General features: G+C 54.0%; 2 protein-coding genes across 7 annotated transcripts; one reads left to right on the top strand and one right to left on the bottom strand.

Annotated features, from left to right (window-relative positions):
- Window positions 1-89: 89 nt before the first annotated feature.
- Taf1c (TATA-box binding protein associated factor, RNA polymerase I subunit C) lies at window positions 90-6,316 on the bottom strand. 2 transcript variants are annotated; one of them, XM_059263930.1, is made up of 14 exons: window positions 6,102-6,316; window positions 5,056-5,137; window positions 4,766-4,863; window positions 4,605-4,694; window positions 4,449-4,522; window positions 3,702-3,940; window positions 3,451-3,594; window positions 3,232-3,409; window positions 3,073-3,144; window positions 2,805-2,940; window positions 2,560-2,697; window positions 1,938-2,112; window positions 1,715-1,852; window positions 90-1,616 (listed from the first exon to the last, which is right to left on the bottom strand). In XM_059263930.1, the coding sequence occupies exons 1-14, from the start codon at window positions 6,267-6,269 to the stop codon at window positions 709-711; spliced, it is 2,640 nt and encodes an 879-aa protein (XP_059119913.1). In that variant the 5' UTR covers window positions 6,270-6,316; the 3' UTR covers window positions 90-708. The 2 variants fall into 2 exon arrangements, with proteins under 2 accessions (XP_059119913.1, XP_059119914.1); XM_059263931.1 differs by having other exon boundaries at window positions 3,232-3,349; window positions 3,478-3,594; window positions 6,102-6,275.
- Window positions 6,317-12,619: 6,303 nt separating this feature from the next.
- Window positions 12,620-16,570, top strand: Adad2 (adenosine deaminase domain containing 2). Of its 5 annotated transcripts, none has more exons than XM_059262530.1 (10): window positions 12,620-12,705; window positions 13,881-13,991; window positions 14,457-14,504; window positions 14,612-14,737; window positions 14,862-15,012; window positions 15,092-15,259; window positions 15,364-15,593; window positions 15,686-15,929; window positions 16,111-16,231; window positions 16,328-16,568. In XM_059262530.1, the coding sequence occupies exons 1-10, from the start codon at window positions 12,624-12,626 to the stop codon at window positions 16,430-16,432; spliced, it is 1,386 nt and encodes a 461-aa protein (XP_059118513.1). In that variant the 5' UTR covers window positions 12,620-12,623; the 3' UTR covers window positions 16,433-16,568. The 5 variants fall into 5 exon arrangements, with proteins under 5 accessions (XP_059118513.1, XP_059118510.1, XP_059118509.1 ...); XM_059262527.1 differs by having other exon boundaries at window positions 12,630-13,038; window positions 16,328-16,570; XM_059262526.1 differs by having other exon boundaries at window positions 12,631-13,038; window positions 13,851-13,991; window positions 16,328-16,569.
- The last annotated feature ends 3,708 nt before the right edge of the window (window positions 16,571-20,278 follow it).

Below are 20,278 nucleotides of genomic sequence, written 5' to 3'. Positions count from 1 at the left end.
CGTCTGTGTGTGCATCCCCAAGGTGGAGGGAGTAGGGCTTTACACATCAGACCTGGAAAGGTCCACAGAGATACCATCTTCTCTGCTCATATGACCATCCAGCTCGTGGCCAGTGGACAGGTTTATTCAGTCCCCGAGCCAGAGCCAAAGCACCAACTCCTACAGAGCCCATGTGACTGTCACACAAACAGTCCCCAACAGCAGCTGCTCACCCACATTGTGCCACCACAGGAGGCCATTTCCTCTGAGGGCAGGAGGCTAACACTGACACACAGGCTCTACTTTCCAGCAACTCCGCTGCAATGAGATGCAGGGGGCGGCTCTGCCCTGGGAAGTGTATCCAGATCCCCAGGCCACAGGAGCTGCCCCTTGGCCGTGGCTGCTCAAAGCTTCTGTGGTGTGGTCTCCTGACTTCTGCTCCATGCAGCACTGAAAACAGTAGTGGGAACAGTGTGTGACAGCCCACACTGGGCAAGTGGGGGGACTAAGGACCCATGGGGTCCCCACATCAGTGACCCTGAGGCAGCCTCTGCAGCCGGCGCTCTGAAATAACCTGCCATCAAATTCATGAAACAGACTTGCTCCCCATTCCTTCAGCTGGGCACACTGTCCTTGGGAGGCAGAGACTCTGTCCTGGAGACCATGTTGGCTAAGCTCAGTGCAAGGCTCCAGGATGAAGGCTAGTTTTTCAGGCATGGCTCTCCACACTCAGAAGCCCATGCGTGGCTTCTTCCGGGGAGGATGGGAGCCAGAGAGGAGAGGTGCTTGTTGCCTGAAGGGCATGGACCGGAGGCTGGAGGCCTGGGAGGGCGGTGTAGCCACAGGTCCTGGAGTGTCCTTAAGTGGCAGCTTGGCCATGTAGTCCCGGAGGGTCTGCCGACGTTCACGTTGTACACCTTGGGCCCACAGCTCCTGTGTCAACTCCTGGGAGGGTGGGGTCCCTGGAGGCCGAGGCCAGGCCTCTGAGGTAGAATGGTCTTGGCTACAAGGGAGGCTGCTGGTATCTGGGAAGTCCAAGTAGCTCGTAAGTGAGGAAAAGGTACTAGACAGCTGAGTCCGGCGCTTAGGCCGCTTGGTCTGTGTCTGGGACCCTGAGGTCTGACTTTGATGCCTTTTCCACCAGGAGGCTACCCCACCTTCCCAGGCTTCTGCCAAGCGCTCAGTGAGCTCATCCTGCTGGCTGCACTGAGGTGCAGGGGGCGGCTCTGCCCTGGGGAGTGTACCCAGATCCTCAGGCCGCAAGAGCTTCCCCTTGGCCATGGCTGCTCGGAGCTTCTGTGACATGGTCTGGCTCTTCTGCTGCTCCATGTGGCTCAGAAAACGACGGTGGGAAAAGGTGGGGGCGGCCCAGACTGGACAAGCGGGGGCCAGCTCCATCAGGGCCTCCATCCAACGGCTGCAACGGACAGTGGCCTGAGGGGTCCAAGAGGACTGGCCCACAGGTGCTACTGCCTTGGATGCAGGGCCCTCTGGTGCTGAGTGATCACGTGGCTCTCCTTCTCCAAGACTAGAGGCTGGCTGGAGGCGTAGGTGCTGATAGAAGACGTCCCCAGCTGCTGACAGCTGGAAGAGCAGCAGTGCTGGGGCCGAGGCACAGGGTGGGGCGGCAGCCAGACCTAGACAGGGAAGGAGAAGAGTTGCAGGGCCTGGCAGCAGCCCCTCCCCACAGCAGCCCCTCCCCACAGCAGCCCCAAGCCCTTTGTGCCCATCCCACCTATGACTGGTGCCTCCAGACGCTCCTGCAGCTGCTGCTGCCTCTTGGGTTCCAGTGGAGGAAAGGCGGAGAGGGAGTCGATGATGGAGGGCAGAGACTGAGGAGGTCCTGCCAGCTGGGGCACGGAGATCCCCTCTCCTGGAGGAAGGACAAAGAGCTAGGCATACCAGCCCCAGCCCCTTCCCCAGCCCATGTCCATGAGCCTCCCACCTGCCTGGCTGACCTGTTATATGCAGCAGCTGAAGCTGTCCACCCTGGCCCCCCAGTAGCAGGGGCCGTGGGTAGCCAGGGCTAGCTGGGGGTAGCAGGCGGGCAAGCAGGGGTGCAGACGGCAGGCCATGGTCCCACTTGAGCATTGGCACCAGGGGGAGGCGCTCATCCATCAGGTATATCGAGAACTGGGGAAGAGGGAGAGCTGGGCATGGCTGATGCCTGGCACCAGCCTTCCAATAACCCTTCTAGGCCACACAGCCTGCAGGAGGTACCCAACACCCAGAAGAGGTCACTCCCATCGGCCTTCAAGTCCCTCTCAACTTGGCCTACCAAACTTAGAACATGTATTTCCTGGACAGGCAGCACCATCTCAAAAGAGTTCTCACTACAGACATGAAGAAAGCTCCCAGTGGTAGACTCCCGGGCCACCTGGGACCCTGAGCTACAGTCAACCTCTGCCTCCTCCCAGGTTCCGATCTGATTTGGCAGATGACCGAGTTTGCCTGCCCTAGTGAGGTCACATGCACAGGGACCCAACACTCCCTGGTTCCTATGGCTGTGTATCAGGTCTGCTGGCAGGAACTCTGGTGAAGCCTGAGTCAGAGCCCAGGGAGGAGGAGGCTGCTGCTCACCTGGGTGCAGATGAGATGCAGAGGAGTGCAGGTGGGACCTGGCTGCCCAAGGTACTGGGCAAGTAGCACCCGCTCTCCTTTCTGGCAGGCAGCCTCTGCTCCGGCACGGAACAGCAGCAGCCCACAGCCTGGGGGACCCTAGGGAAAGTGCAGCACGATCAGCCAGAGTCTTCTCTGGCTGAGATGGGCCTCCTGCAGCCCATCACTTCTGGCTCTGTTGCTTCTTGCCCCCCTTGCACCAATACCTGAATGTCAACCATCTTCACACCTGTGCGGTCACCCACAGTCAGCACCCGGGGGTGGGCAGTGAAGTCTGTCCAGCGCCAGGTAGAAGGATCACGGAAGGCAAGCGTCTCAGGGTCCTTGTAGACTAGCTGCAGCCTTGAGAAGAAAAGCGGGTCGTGGGTGTGGGTCGGGTGGGGCTTAGGGGCACAAGGGTGTCGAGGGGCTGGGCTGGAAGGAAGACCATGGTTCTGCTCTGAGCTGGAAGGTTTTAGGGGGAAGCGGAATTACCCATCTTGTGGGGTCCACAGACACACAGCTCCAGAACGGCTGCAGATGGCCATCTCTCCTGGCAGGTGAGGGCTACAGGGCACAGGGCGCTATGTTATGATCCAGCAACCCAGCCTTCCTCCAAGCCCTTGTCCTTGCTAGGAAGCCAACATCTCTCACCTGAGGCTGACACCAGTGGCCCCCTTCTCCACCTGCAGCACCTGCAGCGGTGCTGGGGGCCCCTGCTTCTCAGTCTTCCACATGGCACAGTGGTAGTCAGAGCGGACGGCCAGAAATGCTGGGGAGGACAGAAAGGTCAGGCCCGCAGTGGGTGTATAGCGGGGAGGTAGCCAGCTGGACGAGGAGGAGGGAGGGGAGGGAGGAGGGAGGGGAGGGGGAGGGAGGAGGGAGGGGAAGGAATCTCACTTTCTCCCTGGACAGTGCTGGTCACCACCTGCCGTACAGGTCCCCGCAGCTGGATGTGCCCAGGGTCCTCAAGGACCCGGGGACTGCCACCTGAATTCACATTGACCTCCTGGAAATCTGAGCCCCTAGTTAAGGACTGGGATGGACTCTGGTCACCCATCTCACTCTTCCCCTGGACCACTCTGTGGATGGCCTCAGGATCCCCACCAAATGAGGAAGGATACACAGCTTGTCCAAGGCACCTCCACTAGGGTAGACCAGCTGCCCAGCCCGTGCTGTCCTTCCAGGGAGCCAGGCCAAGGCACCCCCAGTGAAGGCCTCATCCAGCAGCAACTGCTCCCACCGAAAAGCCAGCTCTTCATGCAGCAGCCTCCCCATAAGCACCGACACTGACCTGCTCAGGACAGGACCCCCAAGGATGGAGAAGCGACGAAGTCGGCGGCTGAGGAAGGCCCAAGGACACCTGGGGACAGAGCAGCAGAGGATGGCACGGGACAATGCAGGACAAGCAGACAACCTCTTTCACAGCTACCTAGAATACACCCTACCCCGTTCCTGAACCCCAAACCCTGAATATTTCATTGCCTCCTAGTGAGTGGCCCACAGAGAGCTGAGAGGCTCCAGCCAGGCCAACCAGTCTTTCCTAGGGTTTGTGGTACTTCAGACACTGACTCCTTAGAATAAGAAGCCTTCCTGTTGCTACCTGAATTAAGTCAGACAGAGGAAGTGGACGAGAAAGCAGAGAGCCCTGTCAACACTCTGGGTACCTGGATGTATCTGGGCCTAAGATCCACCAATGATCAATTCTCTTTTCCCTTAAGCTGCTTGGAGCTGGGGATTTTGTGAACTCGTGACTCATGACCATGGGCTGGAAAAGCCGCTGTGACGAAAACCTGGTCTGTGTCCTAGATCCTTCCACATCCCACCACCAGCCAGGCCTATCCATGGCTGCTTTCTCACTGGCTACTTGCCCCCAGGGCTGGTGTCCACCGAGGTCCTGAAGCAGCCTCTTCGCGCTGACTATGGTCATCTTTTTCGAGTAGCCCTGTAGGGAAGGCCTGTCAGCTTTGCACCCCTGGGTCTCACCAGAGAGGTGGCCGACCCTTCACCCAGCCAGTGCCACCTACCTTGTTCCCCTCCAATCTGAAGTTCTCCAGCATGAGCTTCCCCAGGGGTGCGAAGGCTATGTCCCCATGGTCCCACAAGAAGTGGCTGACCTGTGGGGAATGTCTGTGTCACTCAGCACAGCCCAGGCTGTGTGGCACAATCCTACCCAGGGACCACTTACCTGCTGAGTGACATCCAGCCCAACTTGAGGCCGGAACTGGTAGCAGTGACCTCCCCGGAAAAGCAGATCCCGAGGGGTCATGCCAGGTTCCCAGGGATCTAAGGGGAGAGAGAGGTCAGAGAAGAACCTGAGAAGGCATGGAAACACAATAGTATCTGGAGGTATCCAGAGCCTGCAATGCCTCTGTGTGTGTGTGTGTGTGTGTGTGTGTGTGTGTGTGTGTGTGTGTGTGTGTGAGTGAGTGAGTGATGGCTGAGGTCCCTGGAGGGAGCCCAGAAGGAGACCCTTACCATGACCAGGAGGCAGCAGGGGGAGGGGTCCTGGTGTGGTTGGCTCCCACAGCAGGTTCTTGGTCAACGGCAATGTCCCGTCCTAGGGGAACAGGACAGCAATAACATGGCAGAGGTGCACTCCCTGCCTATAACTCACTCGGTCCTCATGACAGCTCTGCAAAGTCACTCGCCCCAAGTCAGTGTCAGTAAAGAGAAGGCGTGGAGCCGGGCAGTGGTGGCGCACGCCTTTAATCCCAGCACTTGGGAGGCAGAGCCAGGCGGATCTCTGTGAGTTCAAGGCCAGCCTGGTCTACAGAGTGAGATTCAGGACAGGCACCAAAACTACACAGAGAAACCCTGCTCAAAACAAAACAAAACAAAACAAAAAGAACAAGAGAAGGCATGGACTTAAACGTAGGCAGCCAACTCCAGAATCAACCCTAAACTCCATTCACACCAGCTTTCAAAGAAGGAAGCACCCAGACTTGACTGTCCACCAGAACCCAGTGAGCTCTCACTTCCTTAGTCACTTCTGAGTCCTGCTATTCAGTGGGCTAGCGAGGTTCCCAGCAAGGACCAGCAAGGCTCCCTTGTCTCAAGGTCCAAGAACACCCCCTCCCCTCAACACGCCCTCATTGACCTACTCTCCTGCATGTACTCAATCCCACAGGCTGGGCAGATAACGATGCCCCTCCCAAGATGCCAGCAGAAATCCTGCCCCCCTCCCCTGCCATCCCACTGTTCCAGGAGACCCAAGGCCACACTACACGGGGTCTGCTTGTTGGTACAAGCTCTCCCACCTTAACCGGCAGTTCCTGAGGTGGCTCCTGGGCCCGTAAGGACCCTGGCACAGAAACACTGGCCAATAAATACCTGCTGAATCTGGGGAGAGAGAAGGAGGAAAGAGGAGCCACAGGCTCTGTGGAGCGACTATCTCTGGATAGCAGGGTGGCCTGTGCACAGCAGGAGTAGCATCTGCCTGGCCCTCTTTCCCCATCACCTGTGCCACTGGGTGTGAATGATGAGTGGGGTGACCAAGGGAAGGGCCCTGTTTCCACCCTCACCTTGCAGTTCTGTGGCTGGGACCCTGGCAGGGTCAGTGCATCTCTCCAGCTGCACATGAAGGACAGGTCAGGGCCATCAGTCATGCCAAGAGGACCAGCCATAAACAACGAGGGGCGCAGACAGCTGGGGAAGTCCATCCTGGAGAGAATGTATCTAGGGTCACACATGCCTTCATTAGGAGTCTGAACAGTGCCCTCGGGGGAGTCTACTACAAAGAAGCAGGTAAAAAACCAGACTATGCAGCCTAATGCCAGAGAGTAAGAAGGGCCTCAGGAGAACTACTCACTCCCCTCCTCACAGGGGAGGGTGCTGATGGACAGGTGAGGGCTCCCTAAGGGTAGTCAGGGAGATAGCTCTGCACACATTTGGGTAGAGGGTCCAGGGAAAATGACCAGTGAGTGCAAAAGGCTCTGAGGCAGAAAAAAGTGCCAAAGAGATAGGTAACCTCAGAATATACAAAGAGGAGAGTGTGGGGGATGAAGTGGATAAGCACCGTGCAGGACAGTGACAGGCATACCATGCTCCACTCCTCTGTGGACAAGGGCTGCATATTATTCCTGTTTTCCCACTCCCCATTATAGGCTTCTCTGAAAATGCCCAAGGATCGAATAAAAATAAGAACTCTCTAGAACAGCGGTCCTCAGCCCTCTTTCACAGCGGCCGCCGCCTAAGACCATCGGGAAACATAGTTACATTATCATTCATAACAGTAGCAAATTACAGTTACAAAGTAGCAACAAGGATAATTTTAAGGTTGGGGTCGCCACAACTGTATTAAAGGGTCGCAGCATTAGGGAGGTTGAGAACCACTGCTCTAGAAGCATTAGCTGCTAATCAGCCCACATTTTTAGAAAAATTTAAATCGAACATCAGCAACAAGAGCACCTGCTGGGTGAGGCACAAAGGCCCTGAATTTGAGGAGTCTGAGGAATCGGTGTGTGGTTAACTTCCTCACATGTGTGCCCTAGGGGAGACCCGGTCCCGAGGCCGCCCTCCCTCATCCCAGGCGTCCCGAACAAGCCTCAGCGCGGGAGCCCGCTGCTGCCCATCATAGGCTTCTCTGAAAATGCCCAAGGATCGAATAAAAGTAAGAACTCTCTAGAACAGCGGTCCTTTCTGTAGCCACGCGGAACCGCCACGTGCTCACATTATCCCCCACGCGCGCAGACTATGCTGGTTCCCGGCGACAGTCTCACCTGATCCGAGGGCCAAAAAGGAGCCGGAGCGCCACTCATCAGCTCCTCAGCCCGGAACGCTGGAGCATCCACTGCCGGACCGAACTGTTTTCCCGGATCAGGCCGGAAGTGCTCCCAAGAAACAGGAAATCCCGCCCTCAACAAGGCCTCGCGGCGTCCTCCAGCGCTCCCTGCCGAGCAAACAAGGAATAGACGTGGTCGTGGCGCCTGAGGTGTGGAATTCCTATCAGCCCGGTGTTGGTTGATCTTGCTTTGGCTTCATTAACTTCCTGCCTCACGCAGCGGTTGTGAAGCTTAAACTGATTCGCTCAACAAACTGAGCACCTCTGATGAGCCATGCACTGTATTTATTGCCCATAAATCTTAAGAATCTGCTTTACAGATACCCCTGGGCTCATGTGTGGTTTAATCAGGGGCCAGAAAGGAGTATTAGCCTGTAGTTCTCAAACTCTAGTGTGCACCTGCGTGCTTTGGGGAACGTGTTCAAATCCAGATGCAGCGAGTCCTGGGCGCTGCCTGTAAATTGCCTTTGTCTTGTGACTTTCATGTGAAACTTAGGATGTGTGGCTCTGCTGACCCAGAAGCTAAGAATGTCTCCAGATAGAATCTTGGGACCTAAAATAGATTCTCCTGATTCACTGTAATCTACTGACATGACGTTTCCCTCCAATGTATTTGCAAACCGATTTGGGTTATGACTTCCTTTGTTCTGGAATTAGCAAAACTTCATAAATCTGTCTCCTCGGTGTAGAAGGTTATCCAGGGAAACCTGAATCTGTGTTTCCGGGTGTGTTAGGGTTCTCTAACAGAACAGATGATGATTGTAGAATAGAGATGTTATTAGACTGGCTTACAGCTGTGATCTGGGTAGTCCAGCAAGCGCTGTCTCATGACGGAAAAGGTGAGACTCTTGGTAGACGGTCAGTTCATGATGCTGGATGTCACAGCAGTCCCAGTCTGGGGCTGGAGTCCTGGATAATTCCTGAGGAGCTGCTCATCATCAGTCTGTTGTAATCCTAAAGAAGTTGGTTTGAATGCTGGTAAAGGGAATGCCTCAGCAATGGCATAAATAAACAGTCTCGCCAGAGAGTGAGAGCAAGCAGACAAAAATCACAGTTCCTTTTTTTCACATCCTTTTATCTGGGTTTCCACCAGAAGGTGTGGCCCAGATTAAGGGTGGGCCTTTCTTCTTCAAATAATCTGATTAAGAAGATCCCTCACAGGTGTGCCCAGCAGTTTAGGCCCAATTAATTCCAAATGCTCAGTTGACAACCAATTTTAGCCATCATGTGGGGCCATGCTCATTTATGTTTTAGCTAAAGAGTAAGCTACCTTCTATTCTCTACGTCATAAAGATGAAGGCTGCATTTGAGTCAACATCGTTCCCATTCCCAGGTGATATAGGAATCCCCTGTATGTGGCTTTAGCACCACTGACCAGTCAGAAATAACATCATTATCCTTGTAGCTTGATACCTTAAGTGTACATCAGAGCCACCTGGAGGCATGTTAAAACAGTTTGCTGGGCCCATTTGAGTTTCTAATTTAGTGGGTCTGAGATAACACTGCTGACCCATAGCTCATACTCTGAGATCTTTAAAGGATCAATTTGCGCCGGGTGGTGGTGGCACACACCTTTAATCCCAGCAATGGGAAGACAGAGGCAGACAGATCCAAGTTTAAGGCCAGCCTGGTGTACAGAGCCAGTTAGGACAGCAGCCAGGACTATACAGAGAAACCCTGTCTCAAAAAAAAAAAAAAAAAAAAAAAAAAAAGGATCAATTTGCAAGAGGTGTAAGAGGTGTTGGGAGGAGGCTCAACTGGTAGGGTGATGGCTTAGCATCCACAAAACCCTGGGTTCTAGTCCCAGAACCACATAAACCAGTGGTGGCCCATACCTGTAATTCCAGCAATCTGTAGAAGAGGCAGAGGCAGGAGGACCAGAAGTTCAAGGTCATTCTTGGCTACAGCAAGTTAGAGGCCAGAATGGAATACATGAGGCCCTGTTTTATTGTTTGTTTTTTTAAAATCAATTTGCAGATTGTCAATTTCCAGCTGTACAGTTTGTATTTGGACGGTGCCTGGAGTCAGATGGCCCCTTTCCACCTTCCCTTTCACAGTTACAGCACCATTTTCCCTCATGGACTGCTGCCCTAAAGTAGGTGCCAAACGCAAGGTGCCAGGAGACAGCAGATACCCTGCAGGAGGCCCTGGAAGAGAGCGCCATGAAGAGACGAGGATGGGCTTTGTGAGATGATGGGTCTGCTTTTTCACTGAGTGCTGCTCACATGGCAGTGTGTGCCATTCCCCAGGAGTCTGTACCTGTGCACCTCAGTAAAGAAGGCACTGGAAGCCCAAAGAAATGATGCCCCTGAAGTTCAGTTCAGTGAACCAGTGAGTTCGTTGGAGTTGCCCCCAAGCCCCACTGCAGCATAGGTGCATAGACATGAGCTCCCCCACCCTTTAGTTACCCTTCCATCTACTGTAGACACTCCAGCATCTGCTAAGAGTCTGGAGCTGGGCAGGATTATGTGCATCTGGCGTAAGAGTGGAGGGAACAGCTGTCATTTCAGGTGGGGGCCTGATGACCCTCCCCACACCCCCCTTCTGTGAGTGCACTTGAACAGATTTGATCCAGGGAGGGTCTCATGTGAGTAATTACAAATTACAGTTGGTCTCTTTTCAAGATGGCAATGGCCATAGCCTGCCCAGAGAACCGTATTCCACAACATAAGGGCATGTTCAGCGTGAACCGTCTGTACCATTTTCTGTAGGTGTGTTATAGTTTCACAAGTCTTCTCAAAAAGAGAAGAAAATTACATCAGTCTTGATGCACCATTTCATGGACACTTTGACTTATTGGCTAGGTCACAGCTTACTTAGTTCTCAAGCTTAGAAATAGAATTCAAAAGGTAAGGGCGGAACTTGTCTGGCACAACCCCCACCCAACATGACCTAAACACTGAGTCGGCAAGAGAATGAGATGAGTTGGTTCTCTCAGGGCAATGCCTGCATACTTATTCAAACTGAAAAATGACGTCAGACTGCTCCTGATATAATTCAAGTCTGGCTTGGCAGACTGGTCTGCCTCTGAGGACCAGCTTTGCATCATGAGGAGGTCAGCTTAGGATGCATTTTTCATAAATGAAATGACCTAAGGCAGCATCCCTATAGTTTAGGTGAAATAGATTTAAAATAGTGATTATAGTATAACCCAAAAAAAAAAAAGACATTTTGCCAATAACTTTGAGATTAAGAATTGGGGCTACATAGTTTTTTAGAAATTATTTTAGGGTGCATATATGCAAAACCACTGCAGACTATTCATTTTGAGACAGGGCCTTGCTGTATAGCTCAGGTGGCCTCAAACTCTCAAATCTCCTGCCTCAATCCTCTGAGTACTGGGATCAGCTGTGTACGCCTATGCCAAGCTTGAAGATCATATAGGTCAGTTCCCGCCTCCCCTCCTCTCTCCCCCTCCCCTCCTGCCCCCACTGTGACAAGTTACCAGAAATCTAACACAGTACAATTTCTTACACTTCTAGAGGCCAGGGGTCCAGCACAGACCCACTGGACCAAAGCCACAGTACGAGCAGGGGCATCTGGAGAAGGGAGAAACTACTGTTCTGCCTTTTCCAGCTTCTGGAAGCTTCTTGCATTCCACAGCACACATCTCCCTCCATCTTCAAGCTAACAATGGCTACTTGAATCTTCCTTGTGATACTACCTCTGATTCTCTTCCAATAAGGATGGTTGTGGTTACAGTGGGCCTGCCTAGATAATCCAAGACATATTCTTTTAAAGTTAGCTGATTAGCCTGGCCGTGGTGGCACACACCTTTAATCCCAGCACTAGGAAGGCAAAGGCAGGTGGATCTCTGAGTTCGATGTCAGCCTGGGATACTGAGCAAGTTCCAGAAAAGCCAGGGCTACCCAAAGAAACTCTGTCTCAAACAAACAAACAATAAGTAAAATCAACTGATTAGAAACTTTGATTTCCCCTTGTCAAATTCCATCATATATTCCTCGGCTCTGGGGACTAGGGTATGGATATCTTGGGGAGACCATCATTTTGCCTATCACACCAGTATCCTACATCACCCTTATAGACACTAATTTCTTCACAGAGGCTAATTCCAGGTCCTCCTGGCTTGCTTTGAATAAGCTGCAGTGTAATCTAGTAACATATATCCAACACTCAATAAAACAAATGTACTGCTGGGCAGTGGTGGTGCACGCCTTTAATCCCAGCAGTTGAGAGGCAGAGGCATAGATCTCAGTGAGTTCGAGGCCAGCCTGGTCTACAGAGTGAGTTCCAGGATGGTCTCACAGAGAAACCCTGTCTCGAAAAAACAAACAACCCACACAAGCCTATAGTGTCCAACCTCGTCAAATATTTACGTAGTTACAAGCCATTGGCATCACTTTCCATAGCCGATACTATGTAAATTGCCCGCACCTCTTCTGCCTTCATCTTAGTTTTTTTTCTCTATCCCCCATCACTTTAATCCCCTCACTTAAAATTACGTTTGGCCGGGCGGTGGTGGCGCACGCCTTTAATCCCAGCACTCGGGAGGCAGAGCCAGGCGGATCTCTGTGAGTTCGAGGCCAGCCTGGGCTACCAAGTGAGTTCCAGGAGAGGCGCAAAGCTGCACAGAGAAACCCTGTCTCGAAAAACCAAAAAAAAAAAAAAAAAAAAAAAAAAAAAAAAAAAAAAAAATTACGTTTGTGTGTATGCGTGTGAGTGAACATGTCATGGCAGGTATGTGGAGACCACAGTAAACTTCTGGCAATTGAGTCTTTGCACTTAACATGTGGGCCCCAAGAATTGAACTCAGGTTCCTGGGCTTGGAGGCAAATGCCTGCTGAGCCATCTTGCCAGCCATACTCCGCTCGTTTTAAATAACTGACACCTTGTGGTATTTCCCAACCCAAATGCAAGTTTTCTGGGAAGCAGAGATAGACAAGGGCTAATCTGGGGCTAGCGCGCACTTCTGTTTGACTTCCAGAAGGTCCGGCAAGAGGTTTTAGAGCGCCACGTCGGGCCGTACAAGGGACAAGGACCCCGGTACAGGTAAGGGGGCTAAGATGGGCTGTGGTCTGGGAGGAAAGCCTGCAAACCCTCAGCCTTCCACTCCCACGCGTCAAGAGCAAAGGAGGACGGTGGGAGCGCTCACGAGACCTGCCCTCGTGCAGCACAGTTGGCGGGTGGCGGGTAAGAGAACACAACCACCGCTCGGGGAGACAAGCTTCCCCATTGGCTGGTCGCAGCGTCTATCACAGCTCCGCGGTCTGTCATTGGCCGGCTCCAGGCAGAGGCGGAGTTCATGATCAGCCGTGTGCCACATGCTCCACGTAAAAAAAGGCGCGGCGCGAGTTCTGGTGCGGCCATGGCGAGCGTGGACGAGGGTGGGCGCAGGAGGCCTCGACTGGCAGCGTCGCTGCAGATCAGCCCCGGACCCTGGAGGCCCTCGGGAGGCCAGGAGTCCACGGAGGCTGGGGGCGGGACACCTGGGACCCCTGAACCTGGGGTGGTTAGGGAGCAGGAGGCCGGCGAGGAGGCCTGTAAGGCCCCGAGGGGCTCGGTCTTGCGCGCGGGGGCCGCGGGCGACTTCCATATGGACCCCCAGGGGCTTAGCCTGCTGCCCAGGGACCCGCCCCCAGTGCAGGCTGTGGCCCTGCTCACCCAGTGCGTGGCTAACCTGGGCGTCTCTCTGACCTTCCTGGAGGACCAGACCGCAGGTGGGGCCTGGGGCAGGTGTGTGTCTGTTGTGGGGTGAAGGAGCCACTAATTAATGCAGGAAGGTCAGGCTGCCTCCAGTGACCTGCTGAGCTGGCCACGATGAGCCTGGGGTCCCCCAGGTAAACCCCATTTACAAAGGAGCGAGGTGAACAGCTCGAACGGTGTGATGCCTTCAAGGCCACAGCTAAGCAAACGTCTCCATCGGCCACCTCTGGTGAAAAAGGCTAGTTTCATGCAATCACAGTTGTCTAGGTTGGAGACTGCACCTTGCTCATGGGGAGTGCCACTGTCCCAAAAAGGATTGCACACACCTGAAGGAACTTAAGTGTGTTGTATCCTTGGATCAGGTGACCCAATTCTGGGATTTTTTTTTTTTTAACCTGCTCTTGGGCTGTTACACCTGAGTTGATGGTGTTGAACAGAAAGAGCTTTTTAAGAGGAGGGTTCCCTGGAAGAGAAAAATAAAAGGCTGAGTCTGGTGGCAGGCAGGAAGCTGTCCTATATGGGGTGGGGAAACTTCCTCCTAGGTTCTATACTACCTCCCCCAAAGTGCCTACTCTTCCTGTCATTCATGCTTGTTCCAGAAGGCTCTGTGAAAGCCAGGTTGAGTTAGCAATGGGGATAGCGTGGAAAGACACACACCACCTGCTGACTGTAGAGTGCCCACTCAGTGTGCTAGACCCTCCTTGTTGATCTGGTTGTCATCTGTTGTCAGGGGTCAGGAGGAGGCTAGGGTTGATAAATCCCCACTAGAAATGGTGGAGATGGGGCTGATGGCCAGGAGGCGCCTTCCTCAAGATCTCTTCCCCAGGTCCAGACTCCTTATTCTCTGTGTGTGCAGAGCTGGATGGGTTGGTCTGTCCTGCGGGAACAGGGAAAAGCAAGATGGAGGCCAAGCAGCAGGCAGCGATCTCTGCCCTTCAGTATATCCGGAAGCATCTGGAAAGGCCAGGTAGCCAAGGCCTAACTGGGATGAGCCACTGTGTGTGTGTGTGTGTGGTGTGTGTGCATGTGGTGTGTGCATGTGGGGGTTAGGAGCATATGGTAGGGTGTGTGTGTGTGGTGTGTATGTGGGAGGGTGGAAGTGTATGGTAGGGTGTGTGTGTGTGGGTAGGGGGTGTAGTGTGTATGGTGGGGGGGTGTGGTGGGGTATGGGGGGTGTAGTGGGGGGGATGTGAGTATGTATGGTGGGGTGTGTGTGTGTGGAGGAGGGTGTAGGTCTACAGCCCCATCTGGGCGTCAGCATGGAGAAATGGGCCGCCTCTGCTCCCATGTCCCACACCTGAGCTAGGGAGCCCAAGAGCAGCTGCTGGTGGACTCTATGCCTGGAAGGTGGAGACTTGGCCTCCTCTGCTGGGCCTCCCAAAGGATGGGAAGACTCAGCACCCGTGCAGCCAGCTCCTCTTGTCTCTTTCAGAGCCCCCTGTGACTCCCCGCCGGTCTCTGCTCACCTCCCTCAGCACAGGTAGGTAGGCGCTTGGCTCGAACCCTGGTGTCTGCTCTCAGGGCAAGAGGGCAAGGTGGGGGAAGCATGACTTGTGGGTCCTGCACTGTCCTCTGGTCATTGTGCAGAGAATATCCTGACCCATGAGCAGCGCTGTGCAGCTGTGGTCAGTGCCGGCCTGGACCGACTGCTGAATGAGAGCTCACCATACCAGGCCTGTAAGGGGACGGTGGCCGCAGTCATCCTGGAGAGGGGTAGGAACTGCCCTGCCCGCACCCACAGTCATCCTGGAGAGGGGTAGGAACTGCCCTGCCCCCACCCCAGCTCGACACACAAGCTCAGGCTCCTGGCCTGAGTCTTCTGTCCCTTCCTGCACAGAGGTCCAAGGCACGGTTGGTCACTCCAAGGAGACCTACGAGCTGGTCGCGCTGGGCACAGGCAACAGCAGCTATGCTGGCTGGCTGGAGTTCTCCGGCCGACGGCTCCATGACTGCCATGGTCTGGTCATCGCCCGCAGGGCCCTGCTGAGGTGAGGACCAGGCAGACGGGGTCTGTGGCAGGCTGCCTAGGACCATTACCCCACCCCACCCCCTGCCTGTCACTCCCAGGTTCTTCTTCCGGCAGCTCCTGCTGGCCACACAGGGGGGTCCCAAGGGCAAGGAGCGGTCAGTGCTGGCCCCCCAGCCTGGGCCTGGACCCCCCTTCGCCCTCAAGCCCGGGGTCTTCCTGCATCTGTATGTGAGCAACACCCCCAAGGGGGCAGCCCATGACAGCTAGTACGTGCCTGGGGCTGGTGGTCCCTTGGTTTCGTTGTGGGGGAGCCAGGGTGTAAAGAGTGCCCTGATTCTGGGCTTCTGGCCCCCTCCCCCCACCTCCACAGCTTCCCACTGGCCTCAGAAGACAGTGACCTGCACAGATCAGCCTTCCGCCTGCAGGCCCATGTCTGTGGGCAGCTGAAACCTGTAGCCTATGCCGCACCTGCCCTCCGCAATACCCACGTGGGCTGCCTTTCAGCCAGTGACAAGCTGGCACGGTGGGCTGTCCTTGGGCTGGGCGGTGGGCTGCTGGCCCACTTCCTGCCACCACTCTATGCCACCAGTCTTGTCTTAGGTGAGGGGCACAAAGTGCTAGGGCAGAGAATGGGCTGTGAGTGGTGTGAGGATATGGTGGCTCAGGCCATGTCCTGTGCCTTCTGCCCACAGCTGACCCCTGCCATGACCCTCCAACTGTGAACAGGGCCATTCATTCCCGGCCTAGACTGGACAGTGTCTTGGGGTCATGTCTTCCATATCCATATGTCCGCACCACCTTGCACCTGTTTGCTGGGCCCCTGGTGGCCCCCTCCGACCCCATGCCCAGCACCTGCCATGGCCTGAGCCTCAACTGGAGCCTGGGAGATCCTGACATCGAAGTTGTTGATGTGGCCACTGGATGTGTGAAGGCTGAGTAAGGAGGGCCCTGTGGGACTGAGCCTTAGCAGGGTGCTCATGGGTAGGTAAGAGCACTGTGGTGGCTTGTGCCTCCTGTGACTCCGATGACAACACAGGCACTGGGTAGGAGGAGACTGTGTGAGTGGCGTGGGCAGGCCTGCCTATTCCTTTCCAGTGACCACCGCATGTCTTCTTAGGGCCAGCACTGGACCCCCCTCCCGCCTCTGTAAAGCGGCCTTTCTCGCGGCGTTCCGCCAGGTTGCCAGAGCTCTGGAGAAGCCCCAGCTCCTGTCTCTGGAGACCTATGAGGCTGCCAAGGTGGACTTCCTTTCTCTCCAACCCTTTCCTCCACTCACAACACTGTTAGCAGACAGACGCCTCACTCATCCTGTCTTCTCCTCCTCTCCACACTAGGCTGTGCCCTACAGGGAAGCTCGCCAGCAGCTCTCTTTCCTGCTGGACCTGCAGGGCCTGGGGGCCTGGCCCTCAAAGCCACTGGTGGGTAAATTCAGACACTGATCCAGACTTCGAGGGACAAGGACCCTAGTGGACTTGGACCTCTACAGTGGGAGGACCTGCTGGGGGCCAACAGGGGGAGGTGGAAAGCATAGTCGGGGAGGGCAAGGCTAATGGGGGGGGGCGGGTCCGGCAATACCCAGTAGTCGAAGAGTGGAGACTCTTGTATGTCTAGTTTGAATAAAGAAATGATCACTAGTAGTCTGTGTGTTTGGGTGTGCTGAGGTAGTGGGTCATTGTGAGGAGCCTTTCATGCCACCACAAGTGGGTGCTCAGACCCTGCCCTCCAGAACTACTCTGCCGTCATCCAGTTTGCAGACCTGAAAGTAGACTTGGGAGGGTCGGAATGCTGGCGCAGGTCCAGGTGGAGCAGGAGGGCGGTCTGGGAGCATTTTCCTGTTTGTGAGGCCTGAATCCCTACCTTTCTGAGGATTAGGCTTGGGGAACTAGGAACACACGGGTCCTGTGCTGGCTCTTGTGGTGTTTTGTGGGTTAAGTGTCCCTATTGAAGGATGCGGCGTGGCAGCAGGCACCGGGAGTCCTTTCTCTGGGTCACTTGGCTGCAGAAGCCCGCTGCCCACTGTGGAGAAGCCAGCCCTTTTCAGTTGCAGGGTGGATGCTGCCTCCTCCCTCCCCTCTAGGGTGTCACAGTGGATGCAGAAGGAAGATGGCTGCATCTGCAAACCTGGGGCCCTGCCAGTTCAGGGAGCTGGTGTTGGCCCTGCACCCCCATTCTACAGCCCAAAGCTCTCCGCATCCCCCTCCTTTTCTGGTTCAGAGCACACTGACATGGAGAGGCCCGGTTAAGCTGGTCAAGGCTGCTGATGTTGATGTCTAGTGTTCTGTGGGAACATGGCCGGCTAAGGGATGCACACGTGTCCTGGGCATCTGAAGCAGTTCTAGGGAGCAGCGTTTAACTCGGGGTGGGTGAAGAGGGACATGTGCGGGACATGGCAGACTGGAGCAGCAGTGCTGGAAGGTATGAACTGGCATTCTTCTCTGGTGTGGACACAAGTGCTTTGGTGCCTGGGCCTTCAGATTGGAACCAGGGATTAGAACATTGGTACTCTGGTTCTGCCTTTGGGCTTAAACTGGAGCAGCCCAGGCATTCAGATAGTCAATCAGATGACTTCCCAGCCTCAACAGTGTTGCCCATTCTAACAAGCCTGTGTCTGAGTGTCTTGTTGGCCTCTTGATCTGTCTCTCTGTTGACCATTAACTGATACAGATGGCTCCTACCAGAGCTGTTATTCAGGGCCAGGTTGGTCTCTCTGTCTACCTTCTGTCCCATGGTCAGCCTCTGAGCCCATGTGCACACTGACAGACTTGTGGAGAGAGATACCAGTCCCTGTATCTACAGGTCACACATCTGCAGAGTCAAATGGCAGCAGATCAAAACACCCATGGTAGAAAAATCCATGTGTGCCTGTTGTTTGTTCCTTACTCTTTTGGGGGCCCATCACCCAGCTCCCAAATAGTCACTCATGGAAGCTTAGTCTTAATTATAAATGCCTGGACTTAGCTTGGCTTGTTTGTTGCCAGCTTTTCTTAAATTAACCTGTCTGTCTTTTGCTCTGGGCTTTTACCTTTTCTTACTTCTGTAACCATTCTTACTCTGTTGCTGGTTGTATAGTTGAGTGGCTGGCCCCTGATGCCCTCCTCCTCCCTCTGCTTCTTCCTCCCAGATTTCTCCTTCTATATATCCTTTCTGCCTGCCAGCCCCGCCTATCCTCTCTCCTGCCTTGCTATTGGCCGTTCAGTTCTTTATTAGACCACCAGGTGTTTTACACAGACACAGTATCACAGCTTCACAGAGTTAAACAAATGCAACATAAGCAAAAGTAACACACCTGAAAATCATATTCCCAACATGTACCTGATTTGTAGATTCCATTACTCCCTAGACAACCTAGCCTGACACCTATTTATATATTGTTCATGCCTCACTCTGTATTACAGATGATTCTGAGAGGAACTGAAGCATGCAGGAGGAAAGCTCTAGGGCAGAGCCCCTTTGCCAGGTCTAGCTCCCACCATGCCAGGCTGGGCAAAAGTTATATGAGAATACTGTAATGTATTTTAATATTTTTCATTTAGATTGTTATACAAAAGTGATTGGTTGGTTGATCTTCCCCTCCCACAGCCCTCTGTCCATCTTGTCAGTCTCACCCCACCCCACCCCACCCCTGTCCCAGCCTCACTTCCTCCTCCTGCTGCTGCTTGTCTTTTTAACCCTTCCCTGAGGAGACTTTTAATCCCCCTGAGATTGAACATTTCCACAGCTACTAAGGAAATCAATGTGGTAGGTTTCTCCAAAAACAACTTCCATACAGGCCAGCTGTACACTCCTGGGTGTTTACCCTAGAGTCTGAGTCCTACCACAGGGGCATCTGCATGTCCGTGTTCATCGCTGCTCTATTCACAAGAGTCAGGAAAGGGAGCCAGTCCAGATGTCTGTCAACCGATGAATGAGTAATGAAAGTGCAGTACATGGACACAATGGAGTTATGTGTAGCCGGAAAGAACAGCGAAACGGCATTTGTAGGAAGATGGGTGGAACCGAGAGTTATTTTAAATGAAGTGTCTCCACCCAGATCCAGAAGACAAATATATGCTGTGTGTGTGTGTGTGTGTGTGTGTGTGAAGGTGCAGGTGTAGGTGCAGGAGAGACCAGAGGTTGACACTGGATACCTTCCTCAATTGCTTCCACCATGTTTTGAGACAGGGTCTTATGTAGTCCTGGGGTTATGTGTCTAGGCTGGGCTGGCTGGCGGCCACTGAGTCCCTGGAACCCTCCTGTCTCCACTCCCCAGTGCAGGCACTGCCACAAAGCTTTAATTTTTAAACTAAAAAAAATTGTGTGTGTGTGTGTGTGTGTGTGTGTGTGTGTGTGTGTGTGTGTGCATGTATAGGGGGCATACACATAACCTCTCACAAGTGGAAGCCAGAGGGCAGCTTCCAGAAAGTCGATTCTCTCCTGCCATATGGGTCTGGGGAATTGAACTTAGGTCACTGGGTTTGAAGGCAGGCACCTTTTGCCTGCTGAGCCATCTCACTGGCCCTAGGTGCTGGGGACTGCTTAGGCCCTCATGCTTGTGCGGCACGCTGCAGGAGAGCTGTGGTCATCTTTACAAGGTGAGGCAGGCCTCCTGGAAGAACACAGAGAGGGCTGCCTGCCATCTGTACTCTCCCATCTCAGTAGCCGGCCAGGGCTGCTGGACTCTTTACCGTGACCTTGGATTTGACTCAACCTCTCTGAGCCCTATTTTGCTGACCTATAAAAAGAGGACCAGGTGAGGTGACTGCTGGTTTCCTCCTGGCTCAGCTGTCCCTGCCTTCATTCTGCAGCTCTGGGCTGCTGTGGAGACCTGCATCCCTCCCAGTCAGGTCCACATGCTTGGAGAGGTCAGGTAGAGCCAGGGTCATCAGGCTAAGCAAAGGTCAGAGAGCAGGCAGGGGGGTAAGGAGGGTCGCAACAGAGAATTGAGTCCTCAGGAGCCCACCAGGTAAAGGCCTCGGTGAGCCTCTTGTTGAGAAAGCCACCTTCTTGTCACTTTTGAAATCATTTCTCATGCTTATGATTTTCCAGAGATGAGGGTTCTGGAAACCCCACATCTATTTATTAGCCCACTTACTACCCACTGTTTGCCCCGGGAGACGACTTAAGTTGATTGACTATTCCTACCACAGTGGTGATGGCAGCCAGGCCCAGAAATGGATCAGCCACTCTGCTTCGGTTTTATGTCCCCGAGCCCACAGTACCCATTAATCACATAATCACTGAGTAAACAAGTTATTCAAAATGACATTAACTCTGCTGTGATCTGCCAAGAAGTACTCTTTGTCCCT

Source organism: Peromyscus eremicus, chromosome 5 (assembly GCF_949786415.1).
Source record: "Peromyscus eremicus chromosome 5, PerEre_H2_v1, whole genome shotgun sequence".
NCBI lineage: Eukaryota > Metazoa > Chordata > Mammalia > Rodentia > Cricetidae > Peromyscus > Peromyscus eremicus.
The sequence above is the reverse complement of the archived record's forward strand: the minus strand, read 5'-3'. Positions and strand labels throughout refer to the sequence as shown.

Excerpts from the sequence above, each read along its gene's own strand:
- Taf1c (XM_059263930.1), bottom strand. The coding sequence starts at position 6,269 with ATGTGTGACCCTAGATACATTCTCTCCAGGATGGACTTCCCCAGCTGT. Across the intron at positions 4,695-4,765 it reads GGCTGGATGTCACTCAGCAG|GTCAGCCACTTCTTGTGGGA; the intron begins GTAAGTGGTCCC and ends CATTCCCCACAG. Across the intron at positions 3,595-3,701 it reads AGGTGCCTTGGACAAGCTGT|ATTTCCAGGAGGTCAATGTG; the intron begins GTATCCTTCCTC and ends CTAGGGGCTCAG.
- Adad2 (XM_059262526.1), top strand. The coding sequence starts at position 12,687 with ATGGCGAGCGTGGACGAGGGTGGGCGCAGGAGGCCTCGACTGGCAGCG. Across the intron at positions 14,505-14,611 it reads GCTCACCTCCCTCAGCACAG|AGAATATCCTGACCCATGAG; the intron begins GTAGGTAGGCGC and ends GTCATTGTGCAG. Across the intron at positions 15,930-16,110 it reads ACTGGATGTGTGAAGGCTGA|GGCCAGCACTGGACCCCCCT; the intron begins GTAAGGAGGGCC and ends ATGTCTTCTTAG.